General features: G+C 35.0%; 1 protein-coding gene across 1 annotated transcript in view; it reads right to left on the bottom strand.

Moving 5' to 3' along the window:
- The window catches only part of LOC136031216 (protein unc-13 homolog B-like), a 467,059-nt gene that overhangs the window by 342,600 nt on the left and 98,955 nt on the right, over positions 1-25,504 (bottom strand). The window contains exon 11 of the mRNA XM_065710597.1: positions 22,076-22,279. Coding sequence (XP_065566669.1) covers positions 22,076-22,279 — 204 coding nt within the window. The remainder of the gene's footprint in view (positions 1-22,075; positions 22,280-25,504) is intronic.

Here is a 25,504-nt window from a genome sequence, read left to right as displayed (position 1 = left end):
CGAGTTAATGCTACTGTTGTTACTAGTGCTTGTGCTATCACTGTTAATACCACTACTCGTCCTGCAAAGTTGAACTTTCAACGAAGTCAAACTGAATCACAACACACCGTCTGGAAGTTGTCAAAAGGGTGTACCAGCAACAACCTGGTGTGTGAAGTTAAAACTTACTAGGCTTATTATACGGATGATTTGGGATACCCCCCCCCCCTGCCATCTGAATATTAGAGTATAATTTGTGCTTTATTGAAAAAAATGCATTTGAAATCTTTTCACTTTTTTAATTTTAATAATCCAAAATTAATCCAAAATTATACAGATTATAAATAATCCTTAATAATCCAAAACTTTTGAGGCTTTAAGGAAAAAATATCATTATATGTATATCATAATATCAATTCAAATTCTTGCTCAATAATCTTGGGTATGAGGTTTTTTTTCTCGATATTATCAGAAATAGGAACATTCATCACGAAATAAGGATATTTTTAGTAAACTATAAAATATGTTCTTATCTTTAGAAGGATAGAGGAGGGGGGACTTCAGCTCCAATCATTTTAATTTCTGCTAGTTTTGAGTTTGATTCTGTTATTTATTGTAATTTCACTTCGATTTTGGGTTTGATTTATTTATTGATGGTTAACTTTGGTAGTTTTACGCTTGGAAAATTATTTGACTTTATTGCTACTTATTTTGGTTTTGCGTAGCTCTTAACTTTTCTTTGAAAAAAAATATTTTGATGAGAAAGGTTTTTAAATTAATGCTTAGTATAGATGTATGAGCAAAAGCTATGATAATGGTATTAACAAACAAAAGGATAAAGAGATCCTCCATGCTCTTAAGATCCGTATAAAGGCCTATCTGGCAAGGTTAAACAAGTATTTTCAGGGCTATGGAAGGGAGGGTAAATTACAAAAGGTACTAAAGGTAACGTACAAAATTTGAATTACAAGCATAATTTATCTTATTGGTTTTTTATTCAAGACGTTTTTGTTTTATAACTATTAATTATTTTCCTTTTCCGCTGTAGATACCACTGATGAAGAAAGAGACCAGCTGTCAAGACACCTGAGAATATTTACACAGAAAATATGGTATACAACCGAAAATATGACTGCAGAGGGGGGAAGGGGTTGGAAGGGGACATGCATTTCTTCACTTCCAGTAAGAAAATAATGTGTTGGATCTTAGATTTATTCTTAAAGAGACGATTACGAAAGAGGGCTACCTAAAATTTTTAATGTTTCTTTTGGGCAGATTCGTAGCCTAGAACTCGAAAACTTTTTTTCCTCAATAGATTCCTGAGCCACAATGTTTACTAAAGTTTTTAATTGACAGATTTGTTTAAATGTAGGCTAAAATATGCCAAATCCCACTTCAAAAATCAAAGAGGGACCCACCCTCCTGAAACCACCACTTGACCTCTCATATTCACGTGCTACAAAATAACGTCGGTGGTGGTAATGGGCCAAAGGAAATTTCTTCCCTGGGCCCCACTCTCAGCTCTCAATAGCACTGAACATTTAAATCCTTCTTTAGTAGTTCGATTGAAATTACGGTTATAACAGACGGAAATATAAGATTATTAGCTGCCTAAATCATACTGCAAATACATTGCAACAATTAATCGATTCCTGCTCGCTCTTACCTACAGAGACACATTTCTTAAGGATCCACAGGGTATAAAAGCCTCTTCTACCTCTCATTTTGTTAAAATTGCTCTTTTCTAAGTCTTTCCGGCAATTTCCTAGATAAGAGGTGTAATATCCTCTTGGCGTTAATGGTAATCATTAATCATGAACATCAAATATACTCCGGGGGTAAATACATTGTATTCATTCGACATTGTCTGATTGTCAGATTATGACGGCCATGGATTTTACTATGTTTTCATGGATTTTGCTCTTACTGCCCTGAATTTTCCATGATTTTCGCTCTCTCCCATGGATTTGTCCAGTTGATCATGTTATGTATGTTGACGATAGTTAAATCGCCAACCATAAAGAGAGAACAAGTTTAGAAATTCAAATTTACACGAGAAACATAAGAGTAGTTTCTTGTGATAACTGACATTATGCAACGAAATATAGCCTAATATTTCCAATGAACTGGGTGTCAGATTTTCATGAATTTTACTCTTACTGTCCTGCATATGTCTTGATTTTCTTTCTCCCCCGTGAACATGTCCACTTGGTTATGTCATTACTGTTGACGACAACAAAATGGTTAACCACAGAGATAATAAGTCTAAAAATCTAAAGTTTGCAGCAGCAACAAAAGAATATTTTCTGGTAATGATATACAAAATTATTAATTATACAATAATTATATTTATAATTATGCATATTGTAATTATTATAATATGTATATATTATATTTATACATATATATTATATGATATATAATATATTATATATATATATTGTTATTATAATATTATTATGTATATATAGTATATATTATATATATTATATAATATATAATATATTATATATTATATAATTATTATAATATGTATATATATTATACAAATATAATTATTAATTATAATTATACAATGAAATAGACTGTTTTAAAAGACCTTCGTGTCAGACGTTCTTTAGCACATAATGTATTTTTTTTTTTCAGCAGTTTGTTGCTACTTTCCAGTATTTGTCTTTTAAGGTCTTTTTAGCTTTACTGTTTTCAAACAGTTCGTGGTAACGAACTGTAGTAAGGAGCGACCCGGCTCAATAGTAACCAAAATTCTAAAAAACGGAATTTTGATACCAATAGCTACATCAAAAGAATCGCATTTTAATGCTGATTTGAAATATATAAGTTTCATCAAGTTTAGTCTTACCCATCAAAAGTTACGAGCCTGAGAAAATCTGCCTTATTTTAGAAAATAGGGTGAAACACCCCCTAAAAGTCATAAAATCACACCATCAGAATCAGCGTATCAGAGAACCCTATTGTACAAGTTCCAAGATCCTATCTACAAAAATATGGAATTTTGTATTTTTTGCCAGAAGACAAATCACGGATGCGTGTTTATTTGTTTGTTTTTTTTTCTTTTTCCAAGGGGTGATCGTATCGACCCAGTGGTCCTAGAATTTTGCGAGAGGGCTCATTCGAACGGAAATGAAAAGTTCTAGTGCCATTTTTAAGTGACCAAAAAAATCGGAGGGCACCAAGGCCCCCTCCCACGCTCATTTTTTTCCAGAGTAGTCGGATCAAAATTCTGAGATAGCCATTTTATTCAGCGTAGTCGCTGAATAAAATACTATGTAAAAACCTTATAGCTATGTCTTTGGGGACGACTTACTCCCCCACAGTCACCGTGGTAGGGGCTGCAAGTTGCAAATTTTGGCCAGTGTTTACATATATTAATGGTTATTGGGAAATGTAGAGACGTTTTCAGGGGGATTTTTTGGTTGGGAGGGGGGATTGAGAAGAGGGGGCTATGTGGGGGAAATTTTACATGGAGGAATTTGTCATGAGGGAAGAAGATTTCCATAAAGGGGGCGCAGCATTTTCTAGCATTATTTAAAAAAACAATGAGAAAATAAATATGAAAAAGTTTTTTTTCAACTGGAAGTATGGAGTAGCATTAAAACTTAAAACGAACAGAAAATATTACGCATATAAGGGGTTCACCTCCTCCTGATACCTCACTCTTTACGCTAAAGGATTTTTAGTAATTTCAACTATTTATTCTACGGCCTTTGTGATTCAGGGGGCAAAATTTAAGCTTTAATGCAAAGAGTTATTGAAGAGGTATTGACGAGTGGGCGAACCTTCTCATATACGTAATAAAAACATACGAACATAGAAGTTTGTTACGTAAGCTAATTCGTAAGGTATGTATATCTTTTACTAATGAAAACGTTCGTAAAAACTAAAAGTTCTAGTTGCCTTTTTAAGTACCCAAAAAATTGGAGAGCAACTGGGCCTCCTTCCCCTCCTTTTTTCGCAAAATCATTCGACCAAAACTATGGGAAGGCTATTTAGCCAAATAAATAAATATGCAAATTTTGCTTTAATTATTCATCTGCGGAGAGCCGAAATCAAAACATGGATTAACTAAAAAACGTTCAGAAATTAAATAAAAAACAAGTTTTTTTTAACTGAAAGTAAGGAGCGACATTAAAACTTAAAACGAACAGAAATTACCCCGTATATGAAAGGGGCTGCTCCTTCTTCAGTGCCCTGCTCTTTACGCTAAAGTTTTTACTGTTTTAAAAAATAGAGTTGAGAGAAAGAGTCAAACTTTAGTGCAAAGAGCAAGGCGTTGAAGAAGGAGCAGCCCATTTCATATACGAGGTAATTTCTGTTCGTTTTAATATCGCTCCTTTCTTTCAGTTAAAAAAACTTGTTTTTTTATTTAATAACCTTAAGAGTCTAAGATTAAAACTGCAAGAATAAAAGATGTGTAAGATTAAAAGATTAAAACTAACCGTAGGGTCACTAGCTCTCCCCCCCCCCGCTCTTTTACCCCAATTGCATCCGATAAAAATTTTGATAGCCATTTTTCTTAAATGGTTCAAAGATCATATAACAAAGACTCCAGTGTTGACAACCCCCCCCCCCCCAGAGCCCAGGGACAGGCGTTGTAAGTTATGCCCTAGAGGCATATATGGTTCTTATGGAAGGATGCGCGTATAAGCTTCAAAGAGGGCTCACTTGATTGGAAATCGAAATTTCTAGTTCACTTTTTGGAGTCAAAAGAGATCGGAGACAACTACCCCCCCCCCCTCCCACTCGACGCCCTTTATCTTCAAACCCATTCGATAAGAACTTTGAGATAGCCACTTTTTTAAAAAATAGTTCAAAGATCAAATAACGAAAACTCAGGGTCAACACAAACCCCCAACGGCCCAAGAACAGGCGTTATAACTTATGCCCCGGGGGCATACGTGGTTCTTTTGGAAAGGATGTTCGTAACCTCAGAGAAAGCTCATTTGATTGGTTTGATTGGAAATTGAAAGTTCTAGGTCGCCTTCTAAGAGTCAAAAGAGATCCGAGGGCAACTAGCCCCCACGCTTTTTCCCCAAACCAATTCAATAAAAATTTTGAGATAGCCTTTTTGTTAGAAGGAGTTCAAAGGTCAGATAAGAAAAATTCCAGCGTCGATACATCCCCTCTCAGGAACCAGGGAGAGGCGTTCTAAGTTTTGCACTGGGGGCATATATGGTTCTTATGGAAGTAATGTTCATATAAACATCATAGAGGGCGCATTTGATTGGGAATTGAAAGTTATTGTTCACTTTGTAAGAGTCAAAAGAGATCCGATGGCAACTACCCCCTAATGCCCTTTTTACCCAGAATCATCTGATAAAAATTTTGAGATATCTATTTTTTTTTCAAAATAGTTCAAAGGTCAGATAAGAAAACTCTGGTGTCGATACAACCCCCTCGGGCCTGGGGGCAGACGTTGTAAGTATTCCCTGGGGGCATATATAGTTCTTATGGAAGGGATGCTCGTATAAACTACAAAGAGGGCTCATTTGAATGGAAATTGAAAGTTTTAGTTCAATTTTTAAGAGTCAAAAGAGATCTCAGGGCAATCAGTCCCTCCCCACGCCCTTTTCCCCCAAACCCATGCAATACAAATTTTGAGATAGCCACTTTCTTTTAAAATATTTCAAAAGCCTGGTAACAAAAACTCCGGTGTCAACACAACCCTCCAGGGACCGGGGCCAGGCGTTTTAAGTTATGTTCTGGGGTTATATATGGTTCTTATGGAAGGGATGCTCGTATAGACTTCAGAGAGGGCTGTTTAGATTGAAAATTGAAACTTCTAGTTCATTTTTTAAGATTCAAACGAGATCCAAGAGCAACTAACCTCCTAGCCCTTTTTTCTCAAAACCCATCCGATACATTTTGAGAAGGCTACTTTTTTTAAATGGTTCAAAAACAGATAGCAAAAACTCCGGGGTCGACACAACCCCCCAGAGCCCAGGGGCGAGTATTTTTACTTATACCCCGGAGGCATACAAGGTATTCATGTAAGGGTGGTCGTATAAACTTTGAAGGTGGTTCATTTGATTAAAAATTGAAAGTTCTAGTTCACTTTTTAAGAGTAAAAAAGGTGGAACCGGAACTAGCCGCCCCCCTAGCCTCCCCCCATTCTATCTAATACAAATTTTAAAAGAGCCATTTTTTCAAATAGTTCGAACATTAGAAAACAATACTCCGTGGTCGACAAAACCCCTCAGAGCCCGGGGGCAAGTGTTTTAAATTATGCCCTGGAGGTATAAGGTTTTTACGTAAGGGGTGGCTGCGTGAACTTCGAAGGTTGCTCTTTTGATTGGAAATTGAAAGCTCTATGTACCTTTTTATGAGTCAAATGTTAACAGAGAGCATGTACCCTCCCCTCTCCCTCTGACAAAATTACCCTTCCTTCCCCAAATACATCAAATGAAAATTTTGAGATAGCCAGTTTGTTTGAAATTATCCAAAGATAAGATAACATAAACTTCATTGTCAACACCCCCATTCCAGAGCCAGGGGAAGGGTTGTAACTTATTCCGTGGGAGCATATAAGGTTTTTATGGAAGAGGTGTCGTATAAACTTTGGAGGGAATTCAAGTGCTAAAAATTTGAAAGTTCTAATTCACCTTTTAAGAGTCAAAAGTGATCCAATGGCGACTAGCCCCCCTCCCGACCAACCTTCTTTTCCCCAAATGCGTCCAATTAAATTTTCCATGTAGCCATTTTGTTCATAATAGGCCAAAGATAATATAACAAAAACTCCAGTGATAAAACAGCCCCCGCCCCAGAATCAAAGGGCAAGTGTTTTAAAATATGCCCTAGGGGTATATAAGTTTTTTTATGGAAGGGACGGTGGTAAAAAAATTCAAAAGGGGCTTATTCGGTTGTGAGTGAGAATTTCTAGTGCCTTTATCAAGAGTCAAAAGTGATCAAAGGGCAACAAGCTCCCCCCCCCCCAAAGGCTCTTTTTCGAAAATTCATCCAATTAAAATTTGGGATAGCCATTTTGTTCAAAATAGTTTAAAGATCAAATAACAAAATCTCCAAGGTCGACACATCCCCCCAGAGCTCAAGGGCAAGTGATGTAAAATATTCCCCGAGACCATATAAGGTTTTAGATAAGGGGTTGTCATATAAACTTCAGAGGTGAATCATTGGATTGGAAATTGAAAGTCTTAGTTATCTTTTCAAGAGTCACCAAAAGTGACGAGAGGGTATCTACCCCATCCACGTCTTTTGCCCCAAATACATCCGATAAATATTTTGAGATAGCCATTTGGTTAAAAATAGCCCACAATTCAAGTTACTATAAATTAGAAATTGAGAAATCCTCCATAGCACTCGGGACAAGAACTTTAACTTCTGTAAGTTGTGATTGTTTAAGAATAAAAAGAGATTAAAAAGTAACAAGCCCCTCCCCCTTGTGTCTTTTTTCTCAAAATACATCTTATAAAGATACTTTCTTAAACCACATGGGCCTGCCATAACATTAAGGAAAGAAAACAATCAAAAATAGGGTTTCTAAAGGCCAAATGAAAATACTGAAGAAAGTTTAGAAGGCGAATATTTCGAGAGAACAACCGCCTCTCTTCTTTAGCGCGAACAAAATAATATAATCAAGGAAAAAACAAAAACCAAAAGACAAACGCGGAAAGTACAACAAAACCAATGAAAAAGGAACACAAAAAAATTAAATAAAATTTGAAAGACCAAAAATTAAAAGAATTAAAATCAAATACCTAACAAACGACAAAGTAAAACAGTTCAAAATAGGGATGATACCTTTTTATTGACAGTGAATAGATATAAAATTATTTAATTGGATATTTCGAACACACATACAGTGTTCATCATCAGCAGTAAGTTTTACTGCTGATGATGAACACTGTATATGCGTTCAAAATATCCAGTTAAATAATTTTATATCTATTCACTGTCAATAAAAAGGTATCATCCCTATTTTGAACTGTTTTACTTTCGTCATGGAAAGGCAGTGTAGTCTTCTAAGTTATCTACGTCGAATATATGGGGATAATGTGACCAAGGAGGTGTCTAAATATATTAACACCCATAAGAGACACGCAAATGTTAAAAAAATCAACAAGATTTTCTTCATCAATGTAAGAAGAAAAGGATTTTGCCACCTTCAATAAAATTCAATCTACTTTTAGGTACTTTTAAAGGAAAAAAGTTTGAACGAGGTCTACAATTCAAGACTTTAAATCATCTGATTAAAGATAAAAGGAGAAAAAGAGCTTTATTTGTGAAAGATAAACTTTTCCTGGAAAATATTATTTCAAAAAAGGTGAGTGCAAGTGATTTTTGTTTTATTCAACAAACAGCAAGAAATCATTTCAATCCTGACTTTCACCTTTCACGAGAAAGATTACTTAAAAAGTTTTCAAAATTATCTGAAAATAAAGCCGTAATACCTTCGTCAACTCTTGGACCAGGTGTAATTAATTTTTCATCAAGGACCTTAACGTTACAAGAAAAGTCCGTATTAGAAAAAGGTCCAAAATTTTGTTTTAAAACTAATAAAGTCCCAGTAGAAGAAATCATCTCTTCAATAGAAACATCTTTACATAGAAACCCCATCCTAATCAAAGATGTTAGCCTAGTAAGAGCTTCTACAGTTGAAGCCCTGTCAGAGTTTGCTTTAAAACCAGAAATCCCTAACAATTCTTTCAAAGACATGAAGATTCTTAATAATTTAAGAAGGGATGAATCTATTATTATTACAAAAGCAGACAAGGGTAACACTTTAGTGGTAATGGACCAAGGACTACGATTCAAAATTAAACGCTTTACTGAAAGATGAAAAAACGTACAAAAAAAGAAGAGTTTTACTGCTGATGATGAACACTGTATATGTGTTCGAAATATCCAGTTAAATAATTTTATATCTATTCACTGTCAATAAAAAGGTATCATCCCTATTTTGAACTGTTTTACTTTCGTCATGGAAAGGCAGTGTGGTCTTCGAAGTTGTCTAAAACGACAAAGTGAGTTATTCGCCAATATCCGTGATTTGCACAGAATCCAAACAAATATGAACTGCCATCGACAGATACTAACGAACAACTGAGAAATAAAAGAAAAGATTCATTCATTCAAACAAACGAAACAGTAATTGTTCATATTTGTTTGGATTCTGTGCAAATCACGGATATTGGCGAATAACTCACTTTATTGTTTGTTAGGTATTTGATTTTAATTTTTTTAACTTTTTGGTCTTTTATTGGAATTTATTTAATTTTTTGCGTTTTTTCATTCTTTTGTTGTACTTTTCGCGCTTGTTTTTTTGTTTTTTTCCTTGATCATATTATTTTGTTCGTGCTAAAGAAGACAGGCGGTCGTTTTCTCGAAATATTCACTTTCTGTGTTTTCCTCAGTACTTTCATTTGGCCTTTAAAAACCTATTTTTGATCTTTTTTTTCTTTATAATACATCTTATAAAAATTTTGAATAGCTATTTTGTTCAAAATAGTCTAAAATTCACATTACTATAGCTTAGGGGTTGAGAAATCTTTCCTAGCCCCCGGGGTAAGGATTGTAACTCATATAAGTTGTCCATTATCAGAATATAAGGTTTTGTGGAAGGGGTGGTCGTATTAACTTGGGAGGTGGCTTATTTGATCGGAAGTTGGAACTTCTAGATATTTTTAAGAGTCAAAAGAGATCAATGGCCAACTAGCCACGCCCCACTTTCCCAAAGGGCTTCCAGTCAAAATTTGGAGATAGTCATTTTGTTTAAAATAGTTCAAAGGCTAAATAACTGTGCTTCCTGGGTTGACTCCCCCTCCCAAGCCCTGGAGAAATGGTTTTGAATTACGGAACTTAATTATTGTTACTTTAATACATTGTTTACTTTGATACTTGAATTTAGTGATTTATGTGGTAACTTTGATTTATGGTGCAAGGGCTGTAAGTTGTGCAAGTTGCTTATTGTTGCTTTGATACTTTGTTTACTTTGATACCTTGTGAACTTCGATCCTTTCTTTATTTTGATACTTTGATTTGATACTAGTTTTGATACTTTTATGAAAGTTTGATGTTGAAAAAAAAATCTCATTTTAAAATAAAAAGTTTTTTTTTAAACTTGAATACTTTGCAATCAAAAACCGAACTTTCCAAAAGTTTTTCCCCAATTCTTTCCAAAAGAATTGGGGCTATGTACCTCTAATGAATGGCATATTCACTACAAACAAGAGTATGGCTACTGCCCGTTTTCCAAACCGTAAAAGTATCATTCTTTTACTTAAATAACCAATTCTCAAGCAGTTCGTGGTGAGCGACCAGGCTCAATAGTAACCGAAACCTTAAAAAATGGAATTTTGATACCAATAGTTACTTCTAAAGAATCGCATTTTAATGCTGATTTTAAATACATAAGTTTCATCAAGATTAATCTTACCCATCAAAAGTTACGAGCCTGAGAAAATTTTGGGGAAACTTTTAGAAAATAGAAAAACATTTTAGAAAATAGGGGGAAACATCCCCTAAAAGTTATACAATCTTGACGAAAATCACACCATCAGATTAAGCGTATCAGAGAACCATATTGCAGAAATTTCACGTTCCTATCTACAAAAATGTGGGATTTCACATTTTTTTTTCCAGAAGTTTTTTTCCGGTTTTTTTAATTTTTTTTCCCCAGGGGTGATTGTATCAACTGATTGGTCCTAGATTGCCGCGAGAGGGCTCATTCTAACAGGAATTAAAAATTCTGGTACCCTTTTTATGTGACCAAAAAGATTGGAGGGCACCTAGGCCCCCTCCCAGGCTCATTTTTTTCACAAAAATCACCGGATCAAAATTCTGAGATAGTCATTTTATTCACCATAGTCGAAAAACCTAATTACTATGTCTTTGGGGACGACTTACTCCCCCGTAGTCCCCGTGGGAGGGGCTGTAAGTTACAAACTTTGACCTGTGTTTACATATAGTAATGGTTACTGGGAAGTGTAGAGACGTTTACAGGGGTATTTTTTGGTTTGGGGGGAGGGATTGAGAACAGGGGGGTTATGTGGGAGGATGTTTCCATGGAGAAACTTCTCATAGGGGGAAGAAAATTTCAAAATTTCAATGAAGTGAGCGCATGATTTTCTATCATTATTTGAAAAAACAATGAAAAAATAAATATGAAAAGTTTTTTCTACTGAAAGTAAGGAGCAGCATTAGAACCTAAAACAAACAAAAATGATTACGCATATGAGGGGTTTACCTCCTCATAATACCTCACTCTTTATGCTAAAGTATTTTTTAGTAATTTCAACTATTTATTCTACGGCCATTGTGATTCTGAGGTCATTGTTAAGGAATTGGGACAAAATTTAAGCTTTAGTGTAAAGAGCGAGGTATCAACGAGGGGTGAACCCCCTCATATACGCAATAGAAACATATGAATATAGAAGTTCGTTACGAAAGTTAATTCGTAAGTTTTGTATATTTTTTACCAATGAAAACGTTCGTAAATAATTAAAAGTTCTAGTTGCCTTTTTGAGTAATCAAAAATTTGAAGGGCAACTAGGCCTCCTCCCTCGCTCCTTTTTTCTCAAAATCTTCCGATTAATTGCAATTAATTAATATGCAAATTTCGTTTTAATTATTTATGTGCGGAGAACCAAGATAAAAAAATGCAATAATTCAAAAACGTCCAGCAATTGAATAAAAAAATAGTTTTTTTTAAAATGAAAGTAAGGAGCAACATTAAAACTTAAAACGAACAGAAATTACTCCGTATGTGAAAGGGGCTTTTCCTCCTCAACGCCCCTCTCTTTACGCTGAAGTTTCTTACTGTTTTACAAAGTAGAGTTAAGAGAAAGAGTCAAACTTTAGCGTAAAGAGCGAGGCGTCGAGGAGAAAAAGCCCCTTTCATATACGGAGTAATTTCTGTTCGTTTTAAGTTTTAATGTTGCTCCTTACTTTCATTTAAAAAAAACTTTTTTTTTATTTAATCTTTTTGAGAATTATCATTCTCTTACTTAATTCGCTACGAAGTTTTGCAAAATTAGTTTACTTTTTATTTGATCATAATAATTGGGAGGACAGAATTCCAAGACAAGTGAGAATTGGATTAAGGATCGGTTGTTAGACCACGGTCGTCTTCAGGTAGTTGGGGCTATGTACTTCTAATAAATGGTGTCTTCACTACAAACAAGAGTATGGCTACTGCCCGTTTCCATAATGGTAAAAGTATCATTCTTTTTCTGAAATTAAATAAAAAAAACAGTTCTTTTTTAACTGAAATCAAGGAGTGACATTAAAACTTAACGAACAGAAATTATTCTGTATATGAGAGGGGCTGTCCCTTCCTCAACACCCCACTCTTTACGCTAAAGTTTTTCATTATTTCAAAAAATGGAATTCTGAGGAAAAGTCAAACTTTAGCGTAAAAGCGAGGTGTTGAGGAGGGGACAGTCCCTTTCATATAAGAAATTATTTCTATTTGTTTCAAGTTTTAATGTCACTCCCAGCTAAAAAAAAACTGGTTTTTCTACTTAATTCCTGAACACTTTTGAATTAATACAGGTTTTGAATTTTGCTCACCGTAAATCAAGAATTTAAATGAAATTTGCATATTATTTTTACTTTTTCAAACTAATAATAACCTCACAATAACCTAAGTTTGATTTTTGTTCCAGGTACTTAAGAATGACTCCTGAATCACAAAGGCTGTTCAATCAGAAAAATAACCTCTTTGAAAAGTCAAAAAAAAACTTTAGCGTAAGAGCGAGCTATTGAGGAGAAGCAAACCATCCCGTATATGTAGTATTTTCCGTTTGTTTTAGGTTGGAATATTGCTTCTTACTTTTGGTTGAATTTTTTTTTCATTTCATTGCTGAGCATTTTTGAAGAATGTTGGGAAATCCAGTCCCCCTCTATGTAAAATTCCCTTCCCCTACGAGATATTTCTCCATGGAAAGAGTCTCCCTCGTAATTAAAATTAGCGACATTTTTAGAAATAATTTTGTAAGGCATAGTAACAGAACGGCCAAAGAGGTCGAAACTATTTTTACGAGAATTAAAGTCACAAGTTGAGCATTTCTCAAATGACTGAAATGAATGAATGAATGCAAGAAAAGATCTTTAACCCCCTCACATACGAGATAATTTATATTATGTTCGTTTTAAGTTTTAATGTTGTTCTTAACTTTCGGTTGGAAAAAATTGTTTTTTTTTTTTATTGTATGTCTTCGACCACAAGCCGAAAACATACAATATCTTTGATTTCTTATCATTTAAAAATCATAGGTGTGAAGCTGCTTAAGATAAAATTAATGCTAAGGTTAACCAAAAAATAAAACAAATAAATTGTTGTTTATATCGGCCATTATCTAACAAAATTCGAAATTTAGCGTAAAGAGCGACATATCGACAAGGGGGTAAACTCCCTCATATATTTAATATGAGGGGGTTCCCCTCTTCGTCAATACCTCACTCTTTACACTAAAGTTCGTATTTTGTTGCAATTCTTTAAGAGTGACCCATGAATCACAAATGCCATTTAATTAGAGTGACCCATGAATCACAAATGCCATTTAATTAGAATAAATAGCTCTTTTGGAATTACTAAAAATACTTTACGCCAAGTGGAAGGAAAGATCCTCCCAGGTAGCCTGAACCCCATGACCCCACTCCCCAGAAAAAAATATTCCCTGAAAACGTCTGTGTACTTTCCAATAACCAATACTATATGTAAATAATGGGCAAAGTTCATAATTTGCAGCCCATCCCCTGGGGACTGTAGGAGAATAAGGCGTCCTCAAAGACATATAGTTATTAGCTTTTTCGACTATGGCTATCTAAAAATTTAAAACCCGTGACTCTGGGGAAAATAAGCGTGGGAGGAGGCCTAGTTGCCCTCTAATTTTTTAGTCACTTAAAAAGGGCACTTAAACTTTCAATTCCTGTTTGAAAAAGCCTTCCCGGGACATTCTAGGACCAATGGGTCGATACAATCACCACTGGAGAAAAAAAACAACAAATAGACACCCATTCGTTTAATTTCTTCTGGCAAAAAACACAAAATTCCACATTTTTGCAAATAGGAGCTTAAAACCTCTACCGCAGGGTTCTATGATACGCTGAATCTGATGATATGATTTTCATCAAGATTTTGTGACTTTTAGGGCTATTTCTCCTTTTTTTGAAAATTGGACAAATTTTTTCAGGCTCGTAACTTCTGATGGGTTAGACTAAACTTGATGAAACTTATGTATTTAAATTTTGTATCAAAATTTCGGTTTTTAGGGCTTCGGTTAGCCTACTATTGACCCGGTCTGTTCCTTGCTTGCAGTTCGTTACTACGAACTGTTTGATCACCAATTCTTTCCCTTAGAATTATAATTTTCTTACTTTAGTGGCTACAAGACTCTGCAAAATTAGTTTACCTTTTTTCAATTATAATAATTGGGAGATCGGAATTCAAGCACAGGTGAGAGTTGGATTAAGGATTGGTTGTAAGATCGCTGTCGTTTTCAGGCAGTAGGGGTTATGTACTTTTACTGAATGGTTTCTTCACTGCAAACAAGAGTATGGTTACTTCCCATTTCTATAACGGTAAAAGTATAAGGCCTACTGCGTATTTGGCTCTTTACTAAAAGGAATTATACTACAAATATTTTCTTTTGTTCTTATTACCACAAAAAGAATGTAATAAGATCATGCCTGCCAAAAGGAAAACGTAAAAAATAAGCTTTAACGAAAAATGGGAATGCATTTAAATATTCATTATCTATTTTTTGTTTATTTCGAAATTTATGTAAGATTTTCTTATACATTTTTTCGATTCCAAATATTGGAAGCTCGAGTCCGCAAAAACAAACAAACAAACCAGGTGATAAAAGCTGCGATGTCGATTACATTCTATGCAATCTTGCGCCACAGAAGCAGGTCCAACACCGTGTTTCACAGTTAACTGTTCTCTTCAAACGAAATGAAAAAGAAATAAAATGTGTTTTGTTTCTAGAAGGAGAGCGTGGTTTATACTAAAACGTTTGTTTTTTTTTTTCATTTTGGATCTAAATTTGTAGCTCAAAGAGTATTTTTTTTCTTTCTTTTTTTTACCAAACAATTGACGGTGTTCAACTCTATATTTGCGATTTTAATCGTGTTTTTCCGGCATTAGCTGCAATGTTTTTTGTTTTTTTTTCATACTGTGGTTTCCTATGACCCATGAGCCACCCTCAGGTCCAAAATGGGGTGTACTGCGGTATATTTTGAGACACGGGACAAAAATGGGGTCCATTCTGCGGCAGCTTCACTATTCCCTATGAAGACCATTCAAGTATTTTTTTTTTTTTTTTTTTTATATGCGCAACGTAAATTTATGATCAATTTGATAATAAAAAAGCATAATTGAGCATTCAGTAATTTAAAATTCAGTGACTGTAAAAAACGATGATGCCTTTGACGATATTTCAAATTGGATTAAGTTCCTAGATTTATTTGGCACATCCTCTTTTGGGTAATACACACTATCTTGCTTTTCAAGCCATTTCTATACGTTTATTAAACAATTCTTGGTAACAAACTGTAAGTAAGAAGAGAATTGGCTCCATAATTTCCAAAACTCTAAGAAAAGAGATTTTGATACCAATAGATATATCCAAAGAATTGCAAATCTTATTCAAAAAATGTTATTATGCTAATTCCAAATATTGAAGACTCATTAGGCTAAGTTTAGTGTTTCCCGTGAAAGGCTACGAAGCTGAGAAAATTTGGCTAATTTTCTATCCCTGGAATGATCTTATAGGCCCAATAATCCTAGAATATCGAGAGAAGGCTCTTTAGAACGTAAATTGAATGTTTTAGTACTCTTCTAAGTGACCAAAAACATTGGAGGGCAACAAGGCCTCCTCCCAAGCCTTTCCCCTCAAAATTGTCCCATCAAAATTTTGAGATAGCCATTTTGTTCAGGATAGCTGTAAGACGCAATAACTATGCTTTTGGAGTTAACTTACCCCCCCCCCCACAGTCACAGTAGAAAAATAATCAAGTGTTAAATTTACCCATTGCTTACGTATAGTATTTGTTTTCGGGAAGTATGGAGATATTTTTTGGGTAAGGTCAGGGGTATAATTTTCTGCTGGAGAGATATTCCACGGGAACAATTGTCCATGGGAAGGAAATTTTTCGGGGGTGAATTTTTCAAGCAAGTTTTACCTTTTGAGAATTTGCCAGAATTCTTATACAATGTTTTTTATTTGTCTTACTTTCTCTGTACCCACTCAATTTTACCCGTGGAGATGTTAAGGGTAATTGTTCAGAGTAAATTTTCACCGGTAAATTTAATCCCCCTCACATACGTAATAATTTCTGTCCGTTTTAAGTTTTAATATTGCTCCTTACTTTCACTTGAAACACTTGTTTTTTTATTTAGCCAAACAGTTCGAGGTAACTATTATTAAGGAGCGACCCGGTTCAACAGTAACCGGAACTCTAAAAAAAGGAATTTTCATACCAATAAATATACCAAAAGAATCAGCTTTTTATGCTAATTTCAAATATATAAGTTTCTTTAAGTTTAGTCTTACTCATCAAAAGTTAGAATCCTAAGAAAATGTATGTTCTTTTTGAAAAAAGAGGGAAACACCCATAAAAATCATAGAATCCCAATGAAAATCACTAAATCAGATTCAGCATATCAGAGAACCCTACTGTAGAGGTTTCAAGCTCCTATCTGCAAAAATGTGGAATTTTGTATTTTTTGCAAGAAGAAAGATCACGGATGCGTGTTTATTTGTTGTTTTTTTTTATGTTTTGTTTTTCAGGGGTGATCATATCAATATAGTGGTCCTAGTATATCGAGAAAGAGCTCATTTGAACGGAAATAAAAATCCTTAGTGCCCTTTTTAAGGGACCAAAAAAAATTGGATGGCAACTAGGCCCTCTCTTACGCTCGTTCTCTCAAAATCGTCGGATAAAATCGTCGGAGGGAAACACCCATAAAAATCATAGAATCCCAATGAAAATCACTAAATCAGATTCAGGAGATCAGAGAGCCCTACTGTAGAGGTTTCAAGCTCCTATCTTTAAAAATGTGGAATTTTGTATTTTTTGCAAGAAGAAAGATCACGGATGCGTGTTTATTTGTTGGTTTTTTTTTATGTTTTGTTTTTCAGGGGTGATCATATCAATATAGTGGTCCTAGTATATCGAGAAAGAGCTCATTTGAACGGAAATAAAAATCCTTAGTGCCCTTTTTAAGGGACCAAAAAAAATTGGATGGCAACTAGGCCCTCTCTTACGCTCGTTGTCTCAAAATCGTCGGATAAAATTTTTTAGATATCCTTTTTGTTCCGCATAGTTAAAAGGACGAATAACTATGCCTTTTAAGATATCATACCCCCCCCCCATAGTGCCCGGTAAAAGATCTTTAAGTTAGGAATAAAAAATAAGCACGTAGCCTGAAAACAACTAACTATCCTACAATACTTTTCATACTGTTATCACCAACTGTGATAACAGTAACTTCCATTATATATGACTAAAACCATTTTAAAAACCTTAGTATAAAAATAAATATCATTTTAATAACAGCGAATCATTGAACAGAATGCAAAAATAATGGATTAATTTGTCAGGTAGCACCTTTTTCTCATCAGCTCTAATGCCAAGAGTGAGTAATATTCAATTTTAAATTGTAAAGAACACGCTTTAGTATTACTCGAAATGAAGAACAATAAAACCATAATATGAACTCCGGAAACTCGGTTACTTTCTCAATAAAACGGATAACTTCAAATTTTGATTAAATAAAAAAAAACAAGTTTTTTAACTGAAAGTAAGGAGCAATATTAAAACAATATTAAAACAGAAATTACTCCGTGTGTGAAAGGGGCTGCTCCCTCCTGAACTCCCCGCTCTTTACACTAAAGTTTGACTCTTTCTCTCAACTCTACTTTTTAAAACAGTAAAAAGCTTTAGCGTGAAGAGCGGGGCGTTGAGGAGGGAGCAGCACCTTTCATATACGGAGTAATTTCTGTTCGTTTTAAGTTTTAATATTGCTCCTTACTTTTAGTTAACAAAACTTGTTTTTTTTATTTAATTTCTGCACGTTTTTGAATAAATGCATGTTTTGATTTTGGCTCTCCGCACATGAATAATTAAAACGAAATTTGTATATTAATTTATTTTTATGGCTAAATGACTTTCTCATAGGGAGTAGGCCTAGTTTCCCTCCAATTTTTTGGTTATTTAAAAAGGCAAATAGAACTCTTAATTTTCTATGAACGCTTTTATTAGTAAAAATATAGGGAGCTTAAGAATTAACTTACGTAACAAACTTATATATTCGAATGTTTTTATTACGTATATGAGGGGGTTCACCTCCTCGTCACTACCTCGCTCTTTACACTAAAGCTTAAAATTTGTCCCAATTCCTTAAGAATGGCCCCAGAATCACAAAGGCCGTAGAATAAATAGTTGAAATGAATAAAATTACTTTAAAGTAAAGAGCAGGGTATTAGGAGGAGGTAAACCCCTCATATGCCTAATAATTTCTGTTCGTTTTAAGTTTTAATGCTGCCCCTTACTTACAGTTGAAAGAAAATTTTCATATTTATTTTTTCATTGTTCTTTGAAAAATACTAAGAAATCCTGCTCCCCCTTCCTGGAAATTTTCTTCCCCCATGACAAATTCCTCTGTGGAAAGTTCCCCCCGCATAATGCCCTCCCTTCAATCCCTCCCCCAACCAAAAAATCCCCCTGAAAGTGTCTGTACACTTCCCAATAATCATTACCTTATGTGTAAACACTGGTCAAAGTTTGTAACTTGCAGCCCCTCCCACAGGAACTTTGGGGGAGTAAGTCATCCCCAAAGACATAGTTATTAGGTTTTTCGACTATGCTGATAGGAATGGATATCTCAGAATTTTGATCCGGTGAATTCGAGAAAAAAAAGTGCGTGGGAGGGGGCCTAAGTGCCCTCCAATTTTTCGGTCACTTAAAAAGGGTACTAGAACTTTTAATTTCCGTTAGAATGAGCCCTCACACGACATTATAGGACCAATGGGTCGATACGATCACCCCTGGGAAAAGAAAAACAAATAAAGACGCATCCGTGATATTAATCGTGGCAAAACATGCAAAATTCCCCATTTTGTAGATAGGAACTTGAAACTTCGGCTGTAGGATTCTCTGATACGCTGAATCTGATGGTGTGATTTTCGTTAAGACTTTATGACTTTTAAGGGTTGTTTCCCCTATTTTCTAAAATAAGACAAGATTTCTCAGGCTCGTAACTTTTGATGGGTAAATCTAAACTGAATGAAACTTATGTATTTAAAATCAGCATTAAAATGCAATTCTTTTGGTGTAACTATTGAAATAAAAATTCCGTTTAATAGAGTTTCGATTACTATTGAGCCGGGTCGCTCCTTATTACAGTTCGTTACCACGAACTGTTTGATAATAATTCTAAAGCTTGTCTGTGGTCCCAATACTGCCAAAACAGTTTCAGTTCGGACACAAAATAATCATGAAATGTCCTTTTTCAGAACCAAAACGATAGCCAATCATTGGACTGAGCTCATTGTGAAGAAATGATACTTAACTAAACGAAAATAAAGCAGCAATCCTAAAATGCTTTACTTTCATGCTCTAAAAAGTCTTAATCGGTTTTCTTTTACTGTACCAAAACTTCTGTATCGTTTTGTGTTTTCAGTAAAGCGCTAGTTTCTTATAATCATGCAAACATAGGGAAATGCCGTCAGTTGGTTTATTTGCACTAGTTCCATCCTTATATATTAAGTAGGCAGTTAAGAAATAATTTATGTTCGTTTTAAGCTTCAACTTCACTATTTAGTTCCTGCAGAAAAACTTTTTTTCATTAATTTTGATTCAGCATTGACAAATGCTGAATCAAAATTCGATCTTGGGTCACCCCAAGATCGAATTTCACGATCTTGGGTCACCCCAAGATCGTGAGTAATCCCTTTACCTACCCCTACCCTAATATTGTGGCTATTTGTACCTATTTTGTTTGTATTTGATTCCTTTATTTCGCACGTGTATACAAAAAAAATTAGTGTGAATTATTAAAATTTTGGTCTTTTTTTTTATTTTTGGCTTAATCTCTGCGCATAAAATGCAAAGTTATAATTTATAAAAATAAAATCCCTGAGAGAAGGTTAAGAACTAGCCTTCTTGGACATAGAAGACTTTGCATTTGCTATCACGACTTTAAATATTAGTTGAAAATTGTTCTTTCTAAAAAATTCTAGCCTGTATTAGTTGAAATCAAAGGAAATGTTTTTTCCTAAGCCCAAAGATATGAATTTTGATGGGTTTTGGCACTTTTTATCTTGAAATTGTCCCTATCTTCCCTATGTGTTTTAAGACCTCGCAGCTTTTGAAAAAACTAAAACAGGGATCTAATACATTAGAGAAGGTGCTTTCTTAAGCCCAAGTGTGTGAATCCTCATGCGTTTTACCGTGTTTTTTCTTGAATTTACCTGTACCCCCCCCCCCCGATGAGCTTAATTGCAACCCAATAGCTTTTTTAAAGAAACTCCAAAACAGCTGTCAATGTCAGTTAGTCAATCTAAACATTCAAAAGTGGTTTTAAATTTATTTCAGAGAGAAGGAGGGCTGTAACTGTAAGAGCAGCAAAACCGGCCAATTGAATGATAACTTTAAAAAAATGCAGAGAATCTCATAAGCATCCTAAGATTTTTTTTCAGATGAGGGGTGACCGCCTACGTTTTTATAAGCCTCTTGGTTTACCTTGCCTTGATAGCATGACAAGCGGAAAGGTGACATTTTTTTCGTTTGTGTGGTTTATATTGCAGAGCTTTATTACTGTAGAATAAATAAATAGTTGATTTTTTTAACAAAACTTATGACTACATAAGGCTTTTAACGTATCATCAAGCCACCTGAGGCCAAACCACTACCCAGGCTCCTCCTCTTCCCTAGCCTATTTAAGATTTGAGTCTTGAAGCTCCTATTTCCTTGGATTTTTTTTACTTTCTCTCACCCCATTCAAGGATGTTTTACTTTTTGTATTGCTTGAACCATCCTTCATTATAGCTCAAGAAAGTTGGAATAACCCACATTTTTTTTTCTCGGTAGAAACGGTCGTTTCTACCGAGAGCCAAAGAATTGCCATGTAAATTCGCAGAAATACATATACTGCCGCTTCCTCAAATTTCGAAGGGCTCAGATCGAAAAGCCGCGTTTGATCGCTTTCATTGCTGTAGCTTGCAGTATACTTATTTTGGTTTTAATAGTCTTCTCTTCTATATCTAGACTTAATCTTGTTTCCATGACTTATTTTTCTTTTAAAGATTTCTAACTATTTAGAAGTCCTCCGAGTCAAAGGCACCATTAAGCCAGCCCCCAGCATTGGTATAGGATGGAAACCCATATTTATTGCAGTGAATACGTGTACACATGTAGCGATAGAGTACTACAGAAAAATCTTCCATAAAAATGTCAAATCATCGTCCATTTCATACCAAAAACCTCAACATTTAAGCGGCTGAGAACAGAATGTCATCATTTGGCTAATGACAAACAGCATTGATAAAAACAGCTAAAAACAACATGGATAAAAACAGCATTAGGGGAAAATAACCAGACATTGAAGATTCTGCCTCTAGATTCAACACTAAAAAGAAGGATCCAGTTCTAAAATCAATTAAGAGCATATTACTCAAGGTGGTACTACCTCCTTTGAATATAAAAACAGTGTCCAGGTCTACCAAATTCGACTGTTTTGGAGATATTTTGAAAATGAGTTTGACTCTCTGCCAATATACCACAACGTTCGGACTTAAATAAATAAATTTAGATGATCTACTGTCTCTAAGCCCTTGAACACGTTCCTAAGCCCTAGGACATGAATTTCCAAAATTCATAACAAGTCCTGTTCGAAAGCGAAAATTAGTTTCAGGTAGGAAAACTCGTGAAAGATCCACTGTGACTCCACATTCAGGCAAAGAATTTCTCTTCCTAGGACAAGGAAAAAGGAACAAGCTTGTCCCTCAGAATACAGTAAATACTGCATCGAACTTAATCGATTATTTAAATTTGAAATTATGAAAATGATTTCCCCTTCCAATTTCATAAAGTAACATATATGTTCACTTACATTTACTTGATTGCATATCTTGTTGAAAGCCCATAACCAACGCTGCCTAGCTGTCATTTTTTCGGTTACTCTGTGAACCGGCTCTGCTGTTTCCATCAATTTTTCATCTTTTTCTGTTTGCACTTCATCCTCAAAAGACACGCTCTTTTGCTTTCCTTTTATTTCTTCACTGCCGTTTGGACAAGGATCTCTAACCTGGGAATTCTGAAAAGTACGAAAAGTTATTAGTTTTTTTGAAGATCAAATGAAATACCTGTAGCCTAACGAGTACAATTTTGACAGCCTAAATAAAAAATAAAGAATTAGGGGGTCAAACTAGATGGACCTCACTTTTAGAATTTAGAAACACATGATGATTCTGAAAATTTAAATAGCCTCTAATACCCTCATGTTCAGGTCAATCTTTTGAGATGCCAATCTTTAAAAGTCAACATTTAACAGAATATTGATTATATAGGAACAAATTTGTTCGTCAGTTTAAAGCATATGCCAAATCTAGATGGTATCAAGTTACAATGGAAAAAAAGGTGCAGTTGTTATTTTTTTAGTTCTAAAATTTTATCGAGATTTTAAATATTAATATTTGTTTTATAATTGGCTAAAATAAACGTCTCTAAGTTAACAAGGAAAATGAGTACCAATTTTATTTTTTGAGAACAGCTACTACTTTGACTACTAGCCCTGAAAATCCATTATTTTCCTTTCACTGAACCAATTTACCATAAAAAGATTGAAGTTCAACCAATTTGAAGTTATGTCACATGTCTTAGCTTAATGCTTGGCAATTTCATATATTCTAACATAATCTATTGCGTACTGTTAAATAAAAGATCATTAGCAATGAAAGGCAGGGTTTCACCCAAAGGGGTAAAAAATTACTAAAAAAATATACTCACTAAAAAAACGTATATTCATAATTATAATTTGCATTCTTATTTTCAGTCGTCGCATTCTTTTAACATGCTATTCTTGCAAAACTACTGCTACTACTACTAACAACTCACCGCAGCACCAAGCCACATGAGGCCAACACAGCTACGTACGCTCGTCTTCCATCCCAATCTATTCAAAGCCCCCCTCTTTACATCCTCCCAGGAAGTTCTCATTTCCTTTAAATCTTTCTTTATGACATCTTCCCACCCCAGCCGAGGACGACCTGCTTTCTGTCTAGCCCTAGACGGTTGGCCGAAAACTACAATCTTCAGCAATTTGTCATCCTTCATCCGCAGAACGTGCCCTAGCTATCTCAACCTTGCTTTCATTATAGCCCTAGAAAGTGGGGTTGAACCACATTTTCCGTACAGCCTGCTGTTTGAAATAAAATCAGTCAGCAAGGTACCCAGAACAATCCATAGGCAATTTCTCTGGAAAACATCTAATAAATTTTCATCCGCTTTTTCGAGTGCCCTCAATTCAGAGCCATATTTGCCCACTGTCATGACTGTACCTTCCAATATTCTGGTCTTGGTTGGCAGACTTATCTTCCTATTCTTCCTAACTTTTTTTTACTGTGAAAAAAACACCCTGAGCCTTGGCTATTCTACTTTTAACATCTTCACTACTCCCACCGTCTTTATTAATAATACTACCAAGGTAAGCGAAGCTGCCCACCTGATCAATCTTTTCGTTACCCAACGTCACCTTTTCACCTTCACTTATTCCTAGCCTTAGTGACCTAGTCTTCTTAACGTAAATTTTCAAATTTATTCTATCACCCTGAACTCACAAAACCTCTAAAAGTTAATTCATTTTGCTAACATTTTCATCTAGGATGTTTTAGTCAGCATAATCTAAGTCAAGAAGAGTTTTTCCTCCCCATTTTATTCCGTGTTCTCCCATATCCATATATTGAGGGATGGAAGAAAACCCTGCTTATCTCTTGATTCAATACAAAACTAGCTCATTTCCGTTGTAGATTTGCTGACATTATTTCCTACCTTAACCGCAGCAGTATTATTCTCGTACATAGCACTAATAACTTTAAGGTATTTGTCTGGTATACCTTGAAGGAAAATACCTTTGCTAAAGCTTCTCTATCAATAGAATCGAACGCTAGCTCACAATCTATAAACTAAGGACCAACGGTGTTTGATAACTAAGGCTCGTTTCAATTATTAACCTAGGAGTGAAAATTTGATCGACACATTCTCTACCTTTTCTAAAATCACACTGTTCTTCACTTAAAACTTTGTCTACAGCATCTCTGTCCAAAAAGTGTCATTTTACTAAGTAATTTGCTACCTAGAGAGACCAAACTAATGCCTTTTTGCCTCGATAATTACGACATTCACTCTTATCACCATTCTTATGCAGTGGTTTAATTAAGGTTAACCTAAAATCGACAGGCACTTCCCCTTTTTCAAAAATCGTACTCATAATCTTCAGTAACTTATCAAACAGTTAGTGGTAACGAACTGCAGTAAGGAGCTACCCGGCTCAATAGTTACCAATACTCTAAAAGATGGAATTTTGATACCAATAGCTTCATCAAAAGAATCGCATTTTAATGCTGATTTTAAATATACAAGTTTCATCAAGTTTAGTCTTACCCATCAAAAGTTACGAGCCTGAGAAAATTTGCCCTAATTTAGAAAGTAGGGGGAAACACCCCCTAAAAGTCATACAATCTTAACGAAAATCACACCATCAGATTAAGCCTATTAGAGAACCCTATTGTAGAAGTTTATTGTAGAAGTTATTAGAGAACCCTATTGTAGAAGCTCCTATCTACAAAAATGTGGAATTTTGTATTTTTTGCCAGAAGGCAGATCACGGATGCGTGTTTATTTGTTTGTTTGTATGTTTTTTTTTGTTTTTCTATTTCACGGATGCGTGTTTATTTGTTCGTTTGTTTGTTTTTCGTTTTGTTTTTCTACTTCCCAGGGGTGATCGTATCGACCCAGTGGTCTTAGAATCTTGCAAGAGGGCTCATTCTAACGGAAATGAAAAGTTCAAGTGCTCTTTTTGGGTGACCAAAAAAATTGGAGGGTACCTAGGCCCCCTCCTGCGCTAATTGTTTTCCCAAAGTCAACGGATCAAAATTCTGAGATTGCCATTTTATTCAGCGTAGTCCAAAAACCTTATGACTATGTCTTTGGGGACGACTTACTTCCCCAAAGTCCCTGTGGGAGGGGCTACAAGTTACAGACTTTGACCAGTACATATAGTAATGCTTATTGGGAAGTGTACATACGTTTCCAGGGGGATTTTTTGGTTGGGGGAGGGGTTGACAAGAGGGGGATATGTTGGGGGAACTTTCCATCGAGGAATTTGTCATGGGGAAGAAAATTTCCATGACGGGATCGCAGGATTTTCAAGCATTACTAAAAAAAAAAAAAAATAAATATGAAAAGTTTTTTTCAGCTGGAAGTAAGGAGCAGCATCAAAAATTAAAACGAACAGAAGTTATTACGCATATGAGGGGCTCAC

The sequence above is a fragment of the Artemia franciscana genome, chromosome 9 (genome assembly GCF_032884065.1).
Source record: "Artemia franciscana chromosome 9, ASM3288406v1, whole genome shotgun sequence".
NCBI lineage: Eukaryota > Metazoa > Arthropoda > Branchiopoda > Anostraca > Artemiidae > Artemia > Artemia franciscana.
The sequence above is the reverse complement of the archived record's forward strand: the minus strand, read 5'-3'. Positions and strand labels throughout refer to the sequence as shown.